Source organism: Podarcis muralis, chromosome 2, assembly GCF_964188315.1.
Source record: "Podarcis muralis chromosome 2, rPodMur119.hap1.1, whole genome shotgun sequence".
NCBI lineage: Eukaryota > Metazoa > Chordata > Lepidosauria > Squamata > Lacertidae > Podarcis > Podarcis muralis.
Genome location: NC_135656.1, coordinates 107,905,208 through 107,924,107, shown reverse-complemented (window position 1 = coordinate 107,924,107; position 18,900 = coordinate 107,905,208). Strand labels below are relative to the sequence as shown.

Sequence of the window (18,900 nt, the reverse complement as noted above, 5' to 3'; positions counted from 1 at the left end):
TAAATCCCCCATTGGCTAGTACAATCTTTTGGAAGTTTTATTGAGGTATAGTGTCAAATGTCACAATTGTGTGAGCACAGAAAGTGGTACTGTGAAATAGTCTTAAGAATGTCAGCTTTCTTTTCGCTAAAGAGAAAATGTTAATCTTAATGATTGCAAAGATGCTTAAAAATGTCACTAAGGCACCCTGAATCTTAAAATGAGAGGTGTGCCAGGCTTTCCAAGGTTTGGAAGCAGAATGTCAGTCTCCTACAGAGCTTAACTTGTTAGGGGGAAGCAGAGTAAGGTAGAAAATAAGAACATACTTATCACTGAATTATTCCCAGCATTCATTTGTTCTTGAGAGAATTTTAACTTTTTAGCAGCACAGACCACCAGCTTTATATACTGTAAATCCTTAACCAAACTGTTCAACCACAAGATAATGTATGAACTGCCCCAGAGTGTAGGTTAGCTGCCTGCATTGGCTAGGAACTGCTGTGAATGCTATACTGTATAGCATTCTGTATTAGACCTAGATGAATTAATGGACTCCCCTGCAAAATGTGCAAATGCTTGCATAGCATGAATATAGCCAACACAAGTGACAAACTATAGTAGCTTAAATAGCCATAGCTACACTGCAGTCCAAGATAGCTGTTCCAAAGAGACTTTCCTCCTCTTACCAAGAAAGAGAAGGGAAGCAATTACTCATCAGTGTTTGTAGAAAAAAGGTTTTTATTCAATGCCTTGAAATGACATCAAAACTATACAGCTGTACAAATAAGTGTCCTAGGGCTGGTGGGGAGAAGCAGATAACAGAGAAGAAGCCTATCCCAGCTCCTCCCGGGTCTTCCCCACTTTCTTGGGTAGCTTCTTGTTGGACGCATCCTCCAACTCTTTGGCTTTGTAGTAATGCGGGGCCACCTCCAACAGCCACGTACTGTCAATCTCTATGACCTGCAAGGTACAGAGAATATTCATTGTTGGCCCCACTCACTGTCAACTGGCACACTGATCATTTTCTTCTTTGGGGAAAACCAAAGCTAAAGAGTGAGCACAATAAAATACAAGAATGTTTCTACACCAATGAAGCCCTTTGGTCTAACTTATAATTATCCCCTCTGACTAGCAGCCGCAATCCTGCAGAGATCACTACTACCTGTGGTCCTTTTAATTACCGTATTTTTTGCCCTATAGGACGCACTTTTCCCCCTCCAAAAATGAAGGGGAAATGTGTGTGTGCGTCCTATGGGGTGAATGCAGGCTTTCGCTGAAGCCTGGAGAGCGAGAGGCGTCAGTGCGCACTGACCCCTCTCGCTCTCCAGGCTTCAGGAAGCTATCCGCCAGGCTCGCAAGGTTTGCGGGCAGCAGCCCGAAGCACGGAGCGCGCTCCAGAGGGCGCCCTGTGCTTCGTGCAGATGTACGCAAGCCTTGCGAGCCCGGTGGGAGTTCCCGCCAGGCTCGCAAGGCTTGCGGATAGCAGCCTGTTCTGCGGGCTGGGGTCGGGGGAAGCTCAGGCTTCCCCTGCCCCAGCCCCGCAGCTGGGGGGAAAAATAATTTATTTGTTTATTCCCCCCCAAAAAAAACGAGGTGCGCCCTATGGGCTGGTGCGCCCTATAGGGCGAAAAATACGGTAGACGTGTCACGGACTGAACCTGGGACCTTTTCCATTCAAAATATATGTTCACTGGGAGAGTAGTACAGTGGAAAGACAGAATACCCCCATCACAAGACCCCCATGAAGCTCTTCCTGTATCAGTTACCAAGGCTGGATTTGCAAATGCTACCCATGTTATACAGATTTCTTCTAAAATTATGGGTCATCTGTCCCCTTTACGGCTTAGCTCAAAAGTTCTCCCCAGAAGTCCCAGCATGGATTACGGTCTTTTTACCTGTCTCATGAATTCTTTAGTGGTGAAGACCAGCTCATGATAGATGAGCCAGCGTGGTTGTTCTTCAAAGAGGGAACTGTTGGGGTGGACAAAGACTGTTTGCTGGTGCTTGACACTCTTGTAGCCACTGCGGGTCAGGCGGGCCGTGTGATAAAAGAAGCCAGCAGTGATGGCCTGCGGAAGAACAAGAGGAAGAGTCAAAAGGAGTCAAGAATGAAAAAGATCCAAAAACGTAATGGGGAGGGGGGGAACCGGCTTGCTCTGCCTGACACAGCCATCTACTTATTACACTCCCTGGCATTTCAAGTGATCAAAAATGCTCAGTGTTGTGTGATATATTTAGGACTGGTAGAGTCTTTGATCTGATAAATTACTACAAAGTGTTGTAGGTTGTGTTTCCAGTGCACTTTCCTTTTGCATTACGTAATACACATTTAGCAATACAATTTCATGCACAGAAATTTAACAAAGTCAAGTTGAAACAGAGGGCTATTCCCCACACAGGACTGCATCCATCTAAATTACAGCATGCATGGGACTACTTCCCCAAGTACGACAGAGCTTCTCCATTGCCTCCCAAATCTATGCTGGGTTCCCCCCATCCTCCATTTCTAGATCTGCAAAACACTGACATGCCTGGGGCAACCACCACATTTACAAGTAGCCCTGGAGGAAGTAATGGAAACTGGGGAGCCTGTACCTTGCGGACTGGGATGTAGTCTCCCTCGCTGGAAGTGATGTCCACTTCAATGCGCTCCATCAACCCTTCCAGCTGTTCTCGCACGTCCCGGGCTCGTCTCATGGAGCGGAACTGGATGAAGTTCTCATAGCACCACTGCATGGAGTAACCGCACTCCACCCACTAAGAAAGGAGGAAAGGAGAGGTATAACCAAGTCTCACTTTTGGGGCTCTCGTCCACCCACCGACCCGACTACAACCACAGAGCTGGTGCCCCTCAAGGGAATACTGTACCTAATTTTTCGTCGTAACAGCCAATGAGCCTTTCCTAGTCAGAGGTGACTAGACTCTCAACCCCTAAAACAGGATTTCTGCCTAAATACACTCTTAATCAGAAAGGCCATGCACTTAATCTCTTGCAACTAGATGCACTTGGATGTGAGTCTCTTACGGATCTCAAGGGGCCATCTAATCAGTCTTCCTACCCGAAGGGTTGAAATTCACCAACCAAATATCTGTTTAATCTGCTCTAAGGAGCTTTAGCAGTGGAGACGTAATCACACTCCTTAGCAACATGGTGCAGACCACCACTATAAACAGCAATCTGCTCAAATCGAGCACATGAAAGCCATCCGCATCCACTGTGCCAACTCTCTTCCTGAGCTAGCCTGATACTCAATTGAAACGGATTAACAAAAGGCCCCTCTCCTTCCTGACTCCATATGCACAGCGTAAGCAAAGGTTCAAAGCTCTGGGTAGAACACCTCCTTTGCATGAAGAAGGTCTAAGGTTCAATCCAGGTATTTCCTGGTAAGGATGGGAACGTCCCTCTCTGAAACCCTGGAAGGTTACTGTCAGCCACTCTAAATGGTGCTTAGCTAGATGGCCAATAGTTTGACTGTATAAGGCAGCTTTCTATGTTCCTAGAAGTTCTTCCTTACCTGATTATAAACATTGAGAAGAACCAGGTGGTCCCCACCAGGCAGGAAGAAGTTCATGCGGGCATTATCAGCATGGACCACTTTGTCCTTGGGCCGGTAAAAAATTGCATTGTTGACTGAAAGCATGGCAGCGATGGTAAGGATCTGCTCTGAGCACTTGTACCTAGAGAATGCCAGCAGAGGAACAGGGCAGCATTAGATCTCGGCAAGGCAGAAACAAAGCCAGTCTCAATCCAGAGCAACAGCCTTACGATAGAAAGCCAACCATAAGGTAATTTCAGAAAGTTGGGGAATAAGACAACCAGAAGCAGGAAGCAATACAATCTGAAAAATTAAAGGGCAGCTGGACTGATCACAATTTTAAATCAGGTACTTCCAAGGTTTCCTAAACAAACCTAACTACTCAAAACAGGTTAATTTACAAATGAATTTAATATTATCCAAGTGTTTGTTCCACGTGCTTGGATTAATTTTAATTAGATAAAAAAAAATTAAAAATCTACAATATTTAAAATGCAACCAAGATAAAATCTACTTTTAGCCACCTGCCATTTAAAAGCAAAACAAAACAATGTTTTACTACCCTGAGTAGAATGGTTTATTACTTAGTAGGTCACTTATATTCTCTGTGAAAAAAGAAATCAACTCTCGATCACAAGTCACAACAAAGAAATAGATTGCCAATGATGACAGCAACAGGCACACACAAAAGCAGATCTATAAATGTCTTCGTTTTTACGATTCCATAAGATGGTTATCTTTGCTTAACAGCCTAACATGTGTCCCTCTCTAGAAACAGTTAATAGAGCTCGTTCAGGTTTTTGAGAGCTTTGGAATTTGCTGGGGAAATAGCAATAAGTAGGCGGAACTAAGAGGAACTAGGAACTAAGAGAGATAATAGGGATCACAAGCTTCACTTGTGGTTACTAGAACGGAATGCTAAGCATGCAATTAATTGGCTGGAAAGAGACAGAGGAAGGCAGAGAAGGACTCACTGTTCTGAAGCCAGGATCATCTTGGACAGCATGGGATCCACAGGCAGCTCTGCCATCTTCCGGCCCAGCTAAACACAGAACACAAGAAGTACAAACTTTGCTGCACAAATGCCGACTTCAACTCCACAATGCATTAGTCTTCCTTTTAAGAGCAGAGGGGGGTGCAGCTGTATCCTGACACTTAGTTTGTGCATGGATGCAACTGATCACATATGCTGACAGGAAGGAAGGAAGGAAGGAAGGAAGGAAGGAAGGAAGGAAGGAAGGAGGAAAACTCCTGCTGCAGAGGAAATCCCAAATCCTGTCCCAGAAACACACCCTTTCAGGTTAACTGTTCTAATTGGGGGTTTCCTGTTTTCATATTGGTGTCTACCTGGAGTCACTGGGATGCAGTGGGCTATTGTGCAAATAAATAAAAAGTGTAATTTAACCATTTGAAACCTTTTCTTGGGAACAGTTTCACCGCTTTTCCTAACACTGCCTAGCTTTTGAGTTTTGTCAAGATCATAGTAGAAGGGTACATGTTCAACCCATGGAAGACATTTATTATCTCTTACTTTTTTATATCCTTCTAATGAGCTTAGGGGAGCATTCATGTCCCCCTTCTTCATTCATCATCATCATAGTGTGAGCCTAGGTTAGGCTGAGAAATAGTGAAAGGCCCAAGGCCACCAGCTAGCTTTCTGTCTCAGCAGCAACCAACCTGAGCATAGGCTCCTAAATCTAGCATTGTAGTTGCTCAACAGAGCTCTACCACAGGGCAACACCCCACCATCTTTCAGGTGAAAAATGGCAAGTATTTTACATCATCCATAACAATGCTATGAAAACCATCTGTACCCATGAAGCCCTGAACTGGGAAGAAAGCAGAAGATGTCAGTGTGATTGAAGCTCCGGCCTCCTTTCCTACTTCCAGCTCTTTTTCCAATGAAGCCAGCTGTTCCGCCCAGGTAGCAGAGCATGTCCTTGAACCTACGAAACGATACCTTGGTGAGCTCGCCAAGATGGTTGAGGGCTCCCAGGGCATAGAGTTGCTCCAGTGCCAATACTAGTGTTTCATGGGGCGGTGGGTCCATGAAGTCAAAGTGGATCAGGTCATTGATGCCTAAAGGGAGAAAAGGAGCAAAGCTAGACTTAGAAACACCCTGCAAAACTTCCAAGTACTTCTGTCACCAGGAAATGCACCCCCTCCCATCTTTTAAAAACGGAAAATAGGACCCTAGGAAACGATGGGCTTAAAAACACTCAAACTCTTGTTCTCATCCAGAGAACCCTTAATAAGGAGGTGTTTTAGGGAAAGTTGAGCAACTCCTGTGCATCATTCTCATCCTAGATTGACCAGCCACGCACCCAGGCTTTTGAGCAGCAGCACCACATTGCCCAGGTTGGTCCTTTGAATTTCTGGCACTGTGGTCTCCTCCATCTCATTCTTGTAGGCCCAGGCTGTGTAGAGACGGAAGCACTTCCCTGCAGCCACACGGCCAGCCCGTCCTGCTCGCTGGTTGGCAGAAGCCTGAGGGAAAGAGGGAAGGAGACGATGAAGCATTGTGTCTGTGAGGATGTGGGGGGTGATAACTGGCAACTTATCCCACCAGATCCCAAAGACAACTTATCAGGGTTATTACAAGGACTAACAGCACCTCAGTGAAATTAACATGTTCCTGATTAAGGTGGTCTAGAATTCCATGTTGCTGTCTAGCACGGCACATACAGAATGTCTGGCTTCACTGAGTACCGTATTTTTTGCCCTATAAGACGCACTTTTCCCCTCCTAAAAAGTAAGGGGAAATGTGTGTGCGTCTTATGGGGTGAATGCAGGCTGCGCATCTTTCGCTGAAGCCAGGAGAGCAAGAGTGCGCACCAATCCCTCTTGCTCTCCTGGCAGCGGGAGTGCTCCCGATACGCTCAGGAGGCTTCGCGTTGCTTTCGCTGAAGCCAGGAGAGCGAGAGGGATTGATCTCTCTTGCTCTCCTGGCTTTGCTTTGCTGGAGAGCTGCTGCGCAGCTTTTCCTCTCTGCGCAGCGCCCCTTCAGCGAAGCGGGAGGAGAAATGGAAGGGGCTCCATTTCTCCTCCCGCTTTGCTGGAGAGGCGCTGAGCAGAGAGGGAGACAACATTTTTTTCCTTGTTCTCCTCCTCTAAAACTAGGTGTGTCTTATGGTCGGGTGAGTCTAATAGAGCGAAAAAACGGTATATGGGCACATCTATAGTCCTTATGACTGTGGAAAAGGCACACTTGAAATGTATGCAGTGCTCAAGGCAGCCTCAGAAACCAGATGCAGGCACACCATAAAACCCCCACAAACGTATGTAAGTTTCAATAATTTCATGGGAAATGGAAACTTGTGTTTACAGTTGGGGATCTAAATTTTCCTAGCAAACCATTGCACAAGATGTTCTGATTTACTTTTACAAAAGTGGTCTCAACATCTTTATGATGACAGTGACCAACAATAATCCATTTTTGCTTTGATATATTATCAACTTTCACTTTTCTGTCCCTTAAAAGTTACACCGTACCCAAGACCCACTTCCTAGCCACCGGTCCCAGACTCCCTGTAATGTACTGGTAACCAGCACAAAAGCCATTTGTGGCTATGCAGATGCTACCATATGGGGATTTTGAGACAGGAAAAAAAACCAGATTCAAACTTGTGGCTTAACAGAGTCACTTTTTGTACATATCTAATTTATGCTGCATAACCCGTCAGTACAGTTTACACCCTCTCCCTGGCATTTTATTTGGTAGGTGGACTGTTCTCCCTGAGAGAGGAAATGGACTGAATGAAAATTGCAGGTAACCCAAAGACTAAACTTAAGAGTGTGATGAATAAAAGTAGAGAAGCCCAGTACCCGAGAGCACGGAGTGACAATGAGCGACTCCATGCCTGTGCGAGCGTTGTAGCTCTTCTGCTTGCAAAAGCCAGGGTCAATCACATATATGATGCCGTCTATGGTCAGAGATGTCTCCGCAATGTTGGTAGCTACGACAACCTGGAGAAGGGAAAAGATACATAAGTTTTTGTCATAGCCTAAAGCACACTATGAGAGGAAGGGACATAACTCAGTGGTAAGAGCCCATGCTTTGATGAAGGTTTAGACCTGGCTTCTTCATTTAAAAAAGATTTCAGGCAAAAGGGCTGGGAAGGACCTGTGTCAGTCAGAGTAAACAATGGCAGGCTAGTTGAGCCAACAGTCTGACTCCAGACTGTGAACTCAAAACTGGTCCTTGCACAATCCCTTTCAAAGCCACAACCCCAGAACATTAAGCAGCTTGAAACTACATCCCCTGAAGCACTTACCAGTTCCTAAAATCACCACCAGCTCTACAGCCCAAACCTGCCAAGTGCTCCCTTCCTCCAGAGTGGGTAGAGAGACATAAAGCTCCACTGCAAACAGCCAAGCTTTGCTCCCCTTTCCTTCTCTACTCCATGCTCCTACCTTCCTGGCCCCTGGTGGGGTTGGCTCAAAGATCTTGGCCTGCATGTCAGAGGGCAGGTTAGCATAAATGGGGAGGACCAGAAGTTCTGCAATCTTGGAACCCAGGCGACGGCAGCGATCTTGCAACATCTCACAGCATGCTTCAATTTCTTCCTGTCAACAAATAGTGGGAGTCGGATGCTGTTGCATGTCTCCCCCCTCCCCCTCCAAGGGCAAAGTGGGCACTGAAACAAACACGGACATACCTGGCCAGTGAGGAATACAAGGATGTCCCCTCGAGGCTGTGTAACATGGATCTGCAGTACTGATACCACACAGGCTTCTAGGTAATCAGCTTCTGGAGCCTAGAGGATGGAAGGTAGAGAAATCACTATCTCCTACTGACCCATATAAGCAAAGCCCATCTCTGCCTCTCAGTGGCTTCTGTTACAACTTGTACCACTTGATCTCTCTTTTGGGGAACCTAATTTCACTGCTGCTTCCAGCACCCGTCTTCTGCTTATTCTAACACCAGGACTTGCTGATATTCCTCTCTCTCAATTAAACACAATGTCACTCACAGCTTAGCTTTTAACCAAAGTCCTCACTATCTCCCCTCCCCCTGCTTTTCCAGGGGCTCTCCTGACCCCCCCTTCAGAGCCAATGCAAGGGATAGGGGGCAAAAGCCCTATTGCACCAGTGAAAATCCTTCTGTGGACTTCTGTTAGCAGGATCCATTAGTTGAATCTGGCCCAGAATGCAGTTCTGGGTACAGTTCTGGGAATCTTGCTTTTTAAAAAAGTAATAACACTGTGTTTAGTTCCTTTGGTATACTATTGTCATGAGCACTGGTCCTGATCATCGGTGCAGCTCTGTTTCCTTAGCAATGTTCAAACCCGCAACCCACAACAGGCCTCTCTGCTTGCTGACCTTGGTGTAGAAGATGTCAACAGGGAAGCGGCGCCCAGGAATGCGGAAGATGGGAGCATCGTCAAAGAAGGTGGAAAAGCGCTCCGTATCCAGGGTGGCGCTGGCAATCAGCACCTTCAGCTCAGGCCGGAAGCGAGCAATGTCCTTGATCAGCCCAAACAGGATGTCTGTGTGAAGTGTGCGCTCGTGAGCCTCATCTATGATGACGACACTAGGAAAAAAATTAGGGAGGCCGTGCTGCTGAACTACCAGTTGTCATTTAAAAGCTATGGACCATTTATTACAAAAGAACAAGAGCAGCGTGGGATGGCAGCTGTACTAAGCAATAGCTTCTCACTGAAAAGGCTCTGAAAAGACCTTCTCAATTACTCCTTTCCTTCTTAGTAGAAACTGCTTCTATGTTTCTCTCCACAATCTTGAGGACTAGGAAACTGCTCTTGGGTTTTTATTTATATAACGGGGGCTGTGCACCTGCTCCCATTGATTGCTAACCCTGCCAACCCCCCCCATTCCTCACCAACTCTGCCTATCCCACCCCGTCTTACACTAACCTCTTAGACCTTCCCCTTTCCATCTCATGCCCCTGCAGCCAACCAGGATAAAGAGTTGGCCAGGCAGGTGAGCAGCAAGAAGGATGCTACAAGCAGCAGCCAGCTTGGGAATCTGCTGCTGCCACCATTGCCAACTTATCTGTGCCTAATCAGCAACATCAGAAGATTGCTAGGCTAGCTAACTGCCACTTCTTTCCTTGCTGTTCCTCCTGCAGGCCCAACTCTTCATCCTAACTGGTGGCAGAAGCAGCATTCCTCCAAGAAGGCTGTGGAGGAGTAAGGTAGATCTAGATATCTAGATCCTGCAGGCAGTAGCTCTGGGGATAGCAGGCAGAGAAGCTAGCGGAGAAGAGTGGCCGCCGGAAGGGGCGCTGCAGCAGCCTTTTCTGACTGACCCTCTGTGGCTCTCCTCGGATGCCTTTCAACATGCTGTAGTTTCAAGCACCACCTGTGTGTGGCCAAGTGAACTGCAGTGTGACGACATGCTTAGATTTTTATTGTATGCATACAAGCAAAATTGGGGCTCTGGTACTGAAGCTGCATTCCATGTTCTGTAGAACACATACTAGCATTTAGCCCATATTGTAACTCTATATAATCCCAAATCAAGATTTCCTCCTGAGCATTCTACCTAATTTAGCTCAACCATCCCTCAGAAACAAGAGAGCTGTTCACCACCTCCCAACTGAGCTCTCTACAGACTTCTAGGGGGTAGGCTGTTGCTCACCTGTAGCTGCTCAGGTCAGGCTCAGTGAGGAATTCTCTCAGCAGCATCCCATCTGTCATGTACTTCAGCACTGTCCGCTCTGAGGTGCAGTCCTCAAAACGGATGCTATAGCCCACCTGTGGAAAGGCTGAATTTTAGATACAGGTTTCCATGAAGCCACAGAACAGTATTTGGCTAGGAAGTCAATTTAGCTCAATAGACTATAACATACAAATTCCCATCAGAAAGAAAGAAGGAAACAGTGTACCTGACCTCTGGGTGATAGCAGTGTCAGCCGTGGTGGTTGTACTACCACCAGATCAAGGACAGACATGGACAAACAAAAGGTGCATAGAAAGGAGACCTTAGTTTACTCCAAGCTGATTTAACACCTATTTTCTCGGTTACCCAAATATATTCCAAAAGGGAAGGATGGGACCTTCCCATCTATTAACGCATGAACATTGTTACACCAGCAAAGCATATTTATCTGAGACCAAGTAGGCTGCTGTTAGGACTACTAGACACTGTAAAAATCAATTCAGAAATGACTAGCCGAAACAACTGGGAACAGGACATACATTTTTCTTCTGCAGCCCCCCACCTCCAAGTACATACCTCATTTCCAAGTTTGACACCCATTTCCTGGGAAACACGGGCAGCAACACTCATGGCTGCCACTCGCCTTGGCTGGGTGCAACCGATCTTCATTCCTTTCTGTGTGTAGCCCTGTAGGAAGAGAGAAAATCTCGCTTAGTACTCACAGACTGCATTTGTACTGGGCTGTTCATCCAGATGCTGAAAAGCTTCTACCAGGAAGAGGCAGCAAGTGCAAAGGAAGCACTTCCTCTAGCTAGCCAAAGTGCAGGTTTACTTGATCTTCACAATCACTTTCTGTGCGAAGTTACCTCTTCAAACAAGTATTGTGGGATCTGAGTGGTCTTGCCAGAGCCGGTCTCTCCTTCTATGATAAGCGTCTGATGTTCGGCAATGGCGGCCAACAGGTCTGCACGGTAAGGAAAGATGGGCAGGCTGCGGCGCACCTCCTGGATGGAAAGCTTCTTGCGCTCCGCTTCGGACAACTCTGGATTCTCCTCCACGGACTAAGTGAAAGAGAGTGGCCATAGAGATTTAGTTACCCCAGAGCAACAGACCATGGGTGAAATCCCTGTTGTTCTACACTTAAATCCTGCCACTGGGAAAAGCCACCTCCACATGCAGAACTGGGGAGGCATGGTAGTTCAGTTGCAGAGTACCACGCTTTACATGCAGAAGATCCCAGAAATAACTCTGGGCTAAATGGATATTTGGATTGCCACAGTACAAGGCATTTTCCTATCTTCCAGTAGCTTATCCTATGTAAACAGAACTTGAGCATGCAGGTGTCTGTGCATACTTGGGCTTAAATACTGACGTATCTAACACCAAATCCCTGCTCAAACAAGCAAGACTCAAACAAGCTGCTTCTAAAGATGCTCAGGAAAGCTGTCAAAACAACAGGTATGCTGGAGGCAGCCACATTTGTTGTTCATCTGTCTCCCTTGTTAACATCTAAATCGAGGATGTGGGGTGGGTGGGTAGGCAGGTAGGATTTCCTACCTCAAAAGGAACATGTGGGTGATATAGGAACTGAGCCCTCCCTCCAACTTCAAACCCTTCATGATCCCTGGCAAGCTCTGATATTGGAAGTGAGGGAGGACCAGAGAAAGATGCCTGTGGTGAAAGAGGGCAGGGAGGTAAACATGTTTGTGTTTGTGGGGTGGGGGAGAAGCTCAGCATCACTCATCCATGTGCCCCTTCTGATTTAAAAAAAAAATAGACCCACACACCCAACGATGCTTCGTAGGTGAATGGGAAATGGGGAAGACAAGCGAACAAACACGTGAATCATGTCTAGTTTGCACACATTCAGCAATATGAAGAGGCTCTGCTCCATCTCATGGTACTACCCTATTTCCCACCATCGGCTATGCATAAGTGCTTAATCTGCAATTCTCTTTCAAGCTTCTACGGAGAAATTTGTTGCATTCTCCATCTCCTGATGTCCCCAAATGTTTTCTTATCTGTAACACAATTTGCTTGTTCCCTTTCAATCACGTCAAATATGGCCTTGTTTTCTTTTCACCCAGCAGTTTCTCTTCAAGAAAACTTCACTACATGCTTTAACTATTTTGGTCCCAGCCGCCCTGTGTTCCATTCCCTAACCAACAACCTACTCTCACCTTGCCCTGGTTTGTGCCCCGCATCTGCACGGCGTTCACAAACTGGATCATCTCATCCTCTTCAAGCACGTATTCATAGTCTTTGTGAGGATGGTGCTGACTGGCATCCCGGGCCCCAAAACGGAGGGAAGCTGCCCCGATGTGGTCCTCCTCCCAGCGCCGCTGTTCATCTCGCGGGGCCATGTGATCCTCTGTCTGGGGATCCTCATAGCGATCAGGTATCTTCTGCAGGGCAAAAACAGATCAGTATGGAAATTTCCTTTGTGCATCTTGTATCTCAGAGCCTTGTGAGGCAGCACTGAATTGGAGGTATATTCACAGCCCAAACTGTTGCACATTTATTCAAAAGCATGCCGCATTTGAGTTTACATAAGCCAAGTTGAACAAGCATCAAACCCTCAGACACTCTTCTTGTATAGGGAAGCAAGTTTTCACAATCTACCATTCTGCGGTGCAAGAGTGAGCAACTTTTCTCTCGCCATGGTAATCCACTAGGGACCAGATACTAGCAGTTGGCAAGGCTGGAGCCAAAAGAGCTACCCTCTTTTCTTGCTACTTCCTTTACCTTATGTGCCCCTCCTCCTTGCCACCCACATAAAATTAGGTTTAGGACTGGAGGTTCCCTACCCTTGTGTTACAGTGTGACCAAGAAACAAAACTTAGGGTGTGGCTATGCAGCCAGAAACAGGCTTGAATCTCAATGGCTGAGATTAAGAACGGCATAGATTTATCCTCATTACTTTCTCCCATATGAAGGAATGCCTGCCATTCATTTCTAAGGAGAAAAACAAAGTGCAGCACCATCCTAGACATGCCACAACTACACAAGCACATTCCCCCAGGGCAGTTCTGTATGGTAACCGATTTTATCAGAGGACTCTCCTGCATAAGAGTCCCAAACATTCCAGCTGAAACTGCTGCAAGCTGCTAATGCAAACAGCATATTCTTGGGGCAGGGGGAGATATGTTGCTGTGTTCTGTCTCCTCCTCTCCATTTGTTATAGTCAATGTTCACTGCACTACAGCAAGTGAAGGGAAGGCAGATATGACCAGGCAAAAGATGGTGTCTTCTATTCCTAGCGGGCCACGCAGTTCTACATACTATAAGCAAATAAAGGGATCTTGTTTGCAAACAAGTGTATGCATTGCTGAGCCTTAGTCTGAAATCCCAGCAAACTGATTTTATCTCCCAAATGTGCTGAGAACTGCCAAGGTTGCAGGTTCGATCCCCATAAGGGACAGCTGCATTGCAAGGGATTGGATTACATAATCCTCAGGGTTCTTTCCAACTCTCTATAAGATATCTATGAGTATGGGGAATGGTCAAGGCTGATGGGAGTTGCAGTTCAACAATATCTGGAGGGCCCAAAGTTCCTTACTCCTGAGTTAATGGCGTTATACATATACTCTTGTCACAGAGCTCCTTTTACCAACCATTCTTCATAGGGGTCTAGGCTCCCAATTTTGCTATGGGCATGATAGTTACCTTGCTGCGACTCTCCTCAGGCATATAGTAGCGATTGCTCTTCTCCAACTTTTCCTGTTCTCCAGCTTGCTTGTACCGTTTTGCCAAGTCGCGAACTTCACGTTTGTATTCCAGTTCCTGCCGCTCTTGGGCAGTTAGGTTGAGCTCAGAGAAGAGGTACTCCTCATCGGCTATCTCTGCCTCCAAGTCTTCTATCTTGTCCTTTTCGCGTTTTGCCAAATACTCTCGGCGGGACTTCTTACGCAGCTCTGGAACCTGTCAGGCAGAAAGGGAAAATATGGGGCCATGCAAGTAAGTCAAACAGCAAGGACTATGAGAGTTTGATTCATGATCCCTAATATGAACTGGGCTTTTGTGAAATAAATAGGTTTCTAAACCAGCCTCCCACTAGGAGAAAGTATTTCTGCTAGGTTGGTAGCTTGCTAAACCCACCAGCCAAACTGCCCCATGAAAGCAAACATATGCAAGCAGGAAAAATGGTTACAAATCATTAATTTTGTACTTTTCTGAAAAGCTTTTGCAAATATTGTAAGTGGTTACCCCTTATACCCCAGTACACACATTGTGTGGCATTCAGGGAACAAAGGTAAAATCATTCTATTAGTCTGATCAAAGATAGTTAAGAATAAAAAGATTAGTGGTTAAAAAATAAGATGTATTAAAATATTGTACAATAGAACTACAAATTGTAGAATACACCTACAAACTTCATGAGCCAGAAGCTACACCATACAACAGTAAAAATAAAGTTCCTACCATAACTTTCTTATCTTCTTCTGCAATCTTCAGACGCTTCTGAGCCTCTTCATAGGCCTAGACTTGGCAGGATCAGAAGACAAAAGACACAAACATATAGCTCAACCAAAGCAGATCATCAACAGGGTCCTAGCACCACACTTTTGTTGCAATATTTTTAAAGACTATGGACTGGTCATGAATAGCTCACAAGTCCACAGAATTGTTAGGAACATTTTCAGCAAGGAAACCATTACTCTCCCTGACTTTTCCCCATTCCATAATTTACACGTGACTTCTCTTATCCTTCTCTAACTGCAGAAGCCAGAATGCACTTTAATTGAAGTTTGATTTTATAATTTTAACTGATATTTATTTTTTGTACTGCATCTTTGTAAACCATTTATAGACAGCTGTAGTTAAGTAGGATATAAATTGTTTAAATAAATCAGCATCAAAGCTGATAATTAAATATAATAATTACATAATTAAATATACACAGCATGAAGTATATAAATGGCAAAGAAATACTAGCAAGAATTATTAGAGCACATGGCCTTGAGGCAAGAAACATGGAGTAGGTAAGGCAGAGATTTCAAAAGTGCAAGGAAAGTTGGGGCAGGTTTAGTACTAGAAAATGGAAAAGAAGTCCTTGCAAAGAATGAAGTGAGGAAAATGAGTAAAAAAGGGCGGGGTCCTATATGCCAGCATTGTTTAGGTGCCAATCTTACACAGGTTCTTCCATGCTTTAGAATATATGAATACAGAGCTAAAATTCTACACTAGGGTAACCGGCACAGAGATGTGCAACATCAGCAAATGCTCAGAATTAAGTAACTCTGAATGACCTTGCTGTTTTGTGTAACTCATTCCCTCTTGTTGTTTGGGGAAAGGAGCTTAGTGATGAGGAGGTACACAGTGTACTCATGCCCTATTCCTGAACATTGAAATCATAATTCAGGAACCTCTCCTTTTCCTGAAACTGACATTTTACCAGATGTTACCCAAACTCTCTTTGAGGCATTCTTTTGCTGCCATAAGGGTCAGAAAAGTTGTGATTAGTAAAAGACTGAATTCTGCAGTGGATGCTTTTAAAGCTTGAGTAGATGCACAGTCCTATTGTGTTTTAAAGGTATTAAGTACCAAGATCAGATTTTAAGCCAGATTTTTTCAACCACAAGTGGATAATTCCTGGCAGCAATAAAAAACAGATGGACAGTGTGAGACATTCAGGTTAGACAGAGGGGGACACAAACCAGGGAGAGCAATCAGGAAGGGCTGCCAAAAACAGGGGCCACAGGCTGAGGCCACACCTTCTTGTCTGAACGCTCCAGAATGTTGCGTGTCTTCTCCTTGTCTTTGCGTTTGACACGTTCAGCAAAAGCATCCCGCTCCTCCAGGTCCTGCAGTCGCTCTCGCTCACTCCGGTCCCACTCATCCTCTGAATCCTCCTTAATTGTGGGGGATGCTGCTGACTTCCTACACCAAGAATGGCAAAAGAATTATCACTATCGCTTCCTTTGCTCCTCACCCAATCTTGCTCTCTGCAAGTGACTGATACTCACTTTCCCTCATCATCTCGGCTGCCCTTCTCATCAGAGTCCTTGTCGTCTTCCTCTTCCTCCTTGCGCTGCCTCAGGTGTTTATGCCGCTTCCGCTGCTTGCCCTCAGGGCCTCGCGGAGGGCGCTGACGCTTGGAGCCTCGAGCCGCCTCACCAGTCTCTTCATCATCGCTGTCCTCCAGCAGGGTGTATGAGCGGTTCTTCTGCTGAAAGGCCAAGGCTTCCTGTTCGGCCAACCTAGCTGGACGTTCCCGTGGGGCCTGGTGCGGAACCTACCAGGAAATTTGGTGAGGGAACAAATCAGACACAGAAAACAAGGAAACTATGACTTCCATCCTCACACGCATAACCTGCATCCCTTGAGTGCCTATTAGTAAAGGTAAAGGTACCCCTGACCATCAGGTCCTGTCGTGACCGACTCTGGGGCTGCGTGCTCATCTCGCTATATAGGCCGGGAGCCGGCGCTTGTCCGCAGACAGCTTCCGGGTCACGTGGCCAGCATGACTAAGCCGCTTCTGGCAAACCAGAGCAGCACACGGAAACACTGTTTACCTTCCCGCCGGGGAGCAGTCCCTATTTATCTACTTGTACTTTGCGGTGCTTTCGAACTGCTAGGTTGACAGGAGCTGGGACTGAACAACGGGAGCTCACCCCGTCACGGGGATTCGAACCGCCGACCTTCCGATCGGCAAGTCCTAGGCTCCGTGGTTTAACCCACAGCGCCATCCGCGTCCCCCTGAGTGCCTATTACCATTCCTCAAAAAGGTAACTCCTCTCAGGGTGATGCTTCAGATGTGCTTCCTAACCACAAATTTCCCCATCCCTCATCTGCTCCTCACATTAGTTGCACTTTATGTACAACCACATGCATTTAAAGTGTAGAGAGCGAGCACAGTAGCTGAAAGACAATTGCATATTTGTCAGAGATTCACTAAGTAGCCTTCAGCACAACTCTTAGTCTCATTCCCCTCCACATCTATAAAATGGGGATAATACTGATCAACTGTAAAAATAACAAGATGATGATTGTTTTTACAATTACCCACCCTTTACCCCAAGGTGAATATTAAAAACAGTTTAAGAAAAACAATTACAGAAATAAGGTGGGTCCTAAAAATATACACCACGAGTGTCAAAAGCAAGGTTAAAGAGATGCATCCTCAGCAATCAGTGTAAACTGTATAAGAAAGGTGCCAGATGCACCTTTGTGGAGAGGGAGTTCCACAACCTACAGACTACCACAGAGAACGGCCTCTTCAGAGCCACCCCCACCCCAACTCCTGACAATCTTGGCACCAGTAGTTTTGTAGGGAGGAGGCGGTCTTTCAGGTATTTCAGTTCCAGAGTCATTTAAGGCTGTAGGCACCAACAGAAGCATCATGAATTGGGCCCAGGGAATGAGCTGGCAACCAGTGCAGCTTTTTCAACACAGGAGTTCATATGAGATCTGAACAAAAACAACAATTTTATTGTTGGTATCTGAAGAAGTGTGTATGCACACGAAAGCTTATACCCAGAACAAACTTAGCTGGTCTCTAAGGTGCTACTGGACAATTTTTTAAAACAATTTTATTTCTATGCTGCCCATCTAACTGGGTTGCTCTAGCCACTCTGGGCAGCTCCCAACAAAATATTAAAAACACAGTAAAACTTCCCTGAAAAGGCCGCCTTCAGGTGTCTTCTAAAAGTCAAATAGTTCTTTTATCTCCTTGACATTTTATGGGAGGGCGTTCCACAGGGCGGGCACCACTACTGAGAAGGCCCTCTGCCTGGTTTCCTGAATCCTCACTTTTCGCAATGAGGGAACCACCAGGTCCTTGGAGCTGGACCTCAGCTGAACAATGGAGGTGGAGCCCCCAGCCACAAACCCAAATCTTTCTCAGACTTCGGTCCCCAGCTATTGTTGGCCTACAACTCCCATCATCCTAAACTAGCAAAGGAAGCGATAGTGGTCAGGGATGATGGGAGCTATAGTCCAACAACAGATGGGGACCGAAGTTGGAGAAACACTGCATTTGTATGCCGCATTTTGGACCAAGCAAAGTTCCTGAGCTGTCTTCCAAGGGTGGCCAGTCCCACATCCCGGAAGCGCTCTGGGCATAGGGTTGCCACCTGTTCTGCATAACACAGGATTGTTCCATATTTCAATGTGAAATGTATTTCAGGTCTCTCTCTCCTGCCCCTCTTTCTGCTAAATTAGGGATCCTCTCCAAATGCATGTGTGTGGAAGGGCATGCATTTAAGCTCTGGGTAACCAAGCACGGACGGATTTACAAATTCATGTGAGCGTATGCATGTGTGGCAAATTCCAGCGGGGCCATCCTGTTGGGCTGCCATAGGTTGTAATGGATGGCTTTGAAGTCACTTCAGCACCAAAGGGGAAAAAAGAAATCGTCCACCAACCGCCCCGCCCCGCCTTTTGCCAGTAGAAAGGTGGCAACTCTATCTGGACACTCACAAGCACCAAATTCCAAGTATCGTAGTCAAGGCGCGCCACCCCGGAGAGCCCCAGCGTCGCCTTGTTTCTGACGCGTTATCCCCCCTCCCCGTCCCCGAGTCCGGCCTCGCGCCCAACGGCCGCCGGGGCCTCCCTCACCCGCTCCCACAGCTGCTGCGCGAAGGCTCGCGCCGAAGGGTCCGCGGCGCGCAGCGTCTCCGTCTCCTCCAGGCGCGCGAGCAGGTCCTCCGGGGTTCGGCTCCGGTGAGCCAGGCCCACCATGAAGGCGACCACATGGCGCTCGCTCAGCCCCAGCAGAGAGTGAAGCTGCCCGGACACCCAGCGCTCCAGCTCGCCCGCCATG

General features: G+C 46.5%; 1 protein-coding gene across 2 annotated transcripts; it reads right to left on the bottom strand.

Annotated features, from left to right (window-relative positions):
• Positions 1 to 697: 697 nt before the first annotated feature.
• Positions 698 to 18,899, bottom strand: DHX16 (DEAH-box helicase 16). Of its 2 annotated transcripts, XM_028714035.2 has the most exons (20): positions 18,696 to 18,899; positions 16,103 to 16,371; positions 15,851 to 16,016; positions 14,559 to 14,615; positions 13,803 to 14,057; positions 12,317 to 12,541; positions 11,003 to 11,197; positions 10,713 to 10,823; positions 10,116 to 10,231; positions 8,838 to 9,048; positions 8,174 to 8,272; positions 7,929 to 8,081; positions 7,341 to 7,481; positions 5,840 to 6,002; positions 5,476 to 5,594; positions 4,490 to 4,557; positions 3,495 to 3,657; positions 2,575 to 2,736; positions 1,875 to 2,048; positions 698 to 939 (listed from the first exon to the last, which is right to left on the bottom strand). In XM_028714035.2, exons 1-20 carry the CDS (start codon positions 18,897 to 18,899, stop codon positions 811 to 813), a joined length of 3,180 nt encoding a protein of 1,059 aa, XP_028569868.2. In that variant the 3' UTR covers positions 698 to 810. The 2 variants fall into 2 exon arrangements, with proteins under 2 accessions (XP_028569868.2, XP_028569870.2); XM_028714037.2 differs by lacking the exons at positions 16,103 to 16,371; positions 18,696 to 18,899 and having other exon boundaries at positions 14,559 to 14,620; positions 15,851 to 15,867.
• Between the last annotated feature and the right edge of the window lies 1 nt (position 18,900).